The 2,821-nt window shown below is 41.4% G+C and overlaps 1 protein-coding gene across 1 annotated transcript in view; it reads right to left on the bottom strand.

Moving 5' to 3' along the window:
• Positions 1-2,821, bottom strand: part of DNA2 (DNA replication helicase/nuclease 2) — a 42,672-nt gene that overhangs the window by 30,954 nt on the left and 8,897 nt on the right. Inside the window, exon 5 of the mRNA XM_012801305.2 lies at positions 862-993. Within this exon, the coding sequence (XP_012656759.1) occupies positions 862-993 (132 nt within the window). The remainder of the gene's footprint in view (positions 1-861; positions 994-2,821) is intronic.

Here is a 2,821-nt window from a genome sequence, read left to right as displayed (position 1 = left end):
AGGGTGTAGAGGCTCACATCTATAATTTTAGCACTCCAGGTGCCTGAAGTGAGAGATCACTTGAACTCAAGAGTTTGAGATCAGCCTAAACAAGAGTGAGACCCCATCTCTACTAAAAATAGAAAAATTAGGCCAATGTGGTGGCTCACTCCAGTTATTCCAGCACTCTGGGAAGCCCAGGCATTTAAACTGCTGGAGCTCAGGAGTTCAAGACCAGCCTGAGAAGAGTGAGACCCTGTCTCCAATAAAAATAGAAAAACTAGCCAGGTGTAGTGGAGCAAGGCTGTAGTCCCAGGTACTCAGGAGGCTGAGGCAAGAGGATTGCTCAAACCCAAGAGTTTGAGGTTGCTGTGAGCTATGATGCCATAGCACTATACCCAGGATGAATGAGTGAGACTCTGTCTCAAAAGAAAAAGAAAAATTAGCCAGGTATTGTGGCAGGATGCCTGTAGTCTGAGCTACTCAGGAGGTTGAAGCAGGAGAACTGCATGAACCCAGGAGTCTGAGGTAGTTATAAGCTAGGCTGATGTTCACTAGTTGAAGCAAGAGAGCAAGTCTCTATCTTCAAAAACAAAAACAAAAAAAATCATGTACAAAAATTAGAATATTATTGGGGCAGTGCCTGTGGCTCAAAGGAGTAGGGCACCGGCCCCATATGCCAGAGGTGGCAGGTTCAAACCCAGCCCTAGCCAAAAATTGCAAAAGAAAAAATTAGATTATAATGAAAATAAAACTTCTTATTCATTAATTATTTTTTGTTGTGGATGGAGACTCAGGACCATAATTTATAGCCTTAATTCAACATATAGAATAGAGTCCTTTTCTAAAAATAGGAACACTATATCAAATACATGATCTTACAGAGAGAGCTGAATCTGAGGGAAATCAGCTGAAGTGTCCTTATGCATGAAATCTCCAGCCCATTTAGAAAATGAAGGAAGATATTCCTCTATTTCTTGTTTGATTTCATCTTGATTCAGATTTAAGCGGTACCTGCCAAAATAAGAGATATTAAGGATGAAAACATAAATATGAGAAAACTAAATAAGGACAAAAATATTCAGATAAGCAACCTAAGTGTCCATCAGTCAGTAAATGGAAAAACAAAAGTGTGGCACACCCACACAATACAGTATTATTTAGCCATAAAAAGGAACTCTGGCACATGATATAACACACACGAACCCTAAAGACATTACACTAAAGGAAATAAGACAGTCACCAAAGGACAAATATTGACTGACTGTACTTATATGAGGCACCTAGGGTAGTCAAAACCACAGAGACAGGGTAAGGTTGTGTCTCAGAAAATAAAATGTCTAAAAGCACTTAACATAATGCCCAGCATATGTCAGGGTTCAAAAACATCATTAGAACAAAGTGCATGTCATCAGTAAATAAGCTAGGTGAAATTGCAGAAAACATCTTTCCTATATAAAAAGTGTTAATTAACCACAAAAGTAGGGCTAGGTGCGGTGGCTCACGCCTGTAATCCTAGTACTCAGGGAGGCCAAGGAGGGTAGAATGCTAAACTCACGAGTTTAAGGCCAGCCTGAGCAGAAATCAAGATCCCTTCTCTACTAAAAATAGAAAAACTGAGGGCTCAGCGCCTGTAGCTCAAGCGGCTAGGCCACCAGCCACATACATCAGAGCTGGTGGTTCAAATCCAGCCAAGGCCTGCCAAACAACAATGACAACTACGACCAAAACTAGCCAGGTGTTGTGGCAGGCACCTGTAGTCCTAACTACTTAGGAGGCTGAGGCAAGAAAATCACTCGAGTCCAAGAGTTTGAGGTTGCTGTGAGCTGTGATACCACAGCACTCTACCCAGGGGGACAGCGTGAGACTATCTCAAAAAAAAAAGAAAAAAGAGAAAGGGAGGGAAGATGATCACTTGAGCCTGAGTTGGAGGCTGCTGTGAGCTATGATTGCCATGGCATTCTACCCAAGGTGACAGCTTGGGACTCTGTCTCAAAAAAAAAAAAAGGGGGTGGCCCCTGTGGCTCAAAGGAGTAGGGCACCAGCCCCATATGATAGAGGTGGCAGGTTCAAACCCAGCCTAAGCCAAAAACTGCAAAAATTACAAAAAAAGAAAAAAAAAAAGATCCCATAAAAGTAGATTCTGGGAAATGTAGGTTTATATCAACTAGTCTAAAAATCAAAATCACCACTAATACAAAAAAAAAATTTCTGTGAAAAAAAATGTGGACTTTATATAAATTAAAAAAAAATAAATACAGTAGAATGTGCCAGTCTTTCTATAGGTAGTCATATGTAAAATATCAATAATTAGCCATATGTGGGTTCACAAATTACCTTCATTGTCACAAAACCACTTAATGGGTATTATCACCTTTTTTTTTTGCAATTTTTTGGGGGTTTTTTTGGCCGGTGCTAGGCTTGAACCCGCCACCTCCGGCATATGGGGCCAGGGCCCTACTCCTTTGAGCCACAGGCACTACCAGTATTATCACCTTTTTCAAAAAATAATTTTTTTTTTTTCAGACAGTCTCATTATATTGCCCTCAGTAGAGGGCCATGGTGTCAAAGCTCACAGCAACCACAAACTCTTGGGCTTAAGTGATTCTCTCGCCTTAGCCTCCTAAATAGCTGGGACTACAGGCGCCCACCACAACACCAGGCTATTTTTTTTGTTTATAGTTGTCATTGTGGTTTAGCTGGCCAGGGCCAGATACAAACCCACTTCCCTCAGTATATGTGGCTGGTGCCATACCTTTTTTTTTTTTTTTTGAGACAGAGCCTCAATCTCTCCCCCTGGGTAGCGTGCCATGGCATCACAGCTCACAGCAACCTCCAACTC

Source organism: Otolemur garnettii, unplaced genomic scaffold (genome assembly GCF_000181295.1).
Source record: "Otolemur garnettii isolate 467f Iridium unplaced genomic scaffold, OtoGar3 scaffold00008, whole genome shotgun sequence".
Lineage (NCBI taxonomy): Eukaryota > Metazoa > Chordata > Mammalia > Primates > Galagidae > Otolemur > Otolemur garnettii.
Note: the sequence above shows the minus strand (reverse complement) of the source record. Positions and strands in the feature narration are given on the sequence as shown.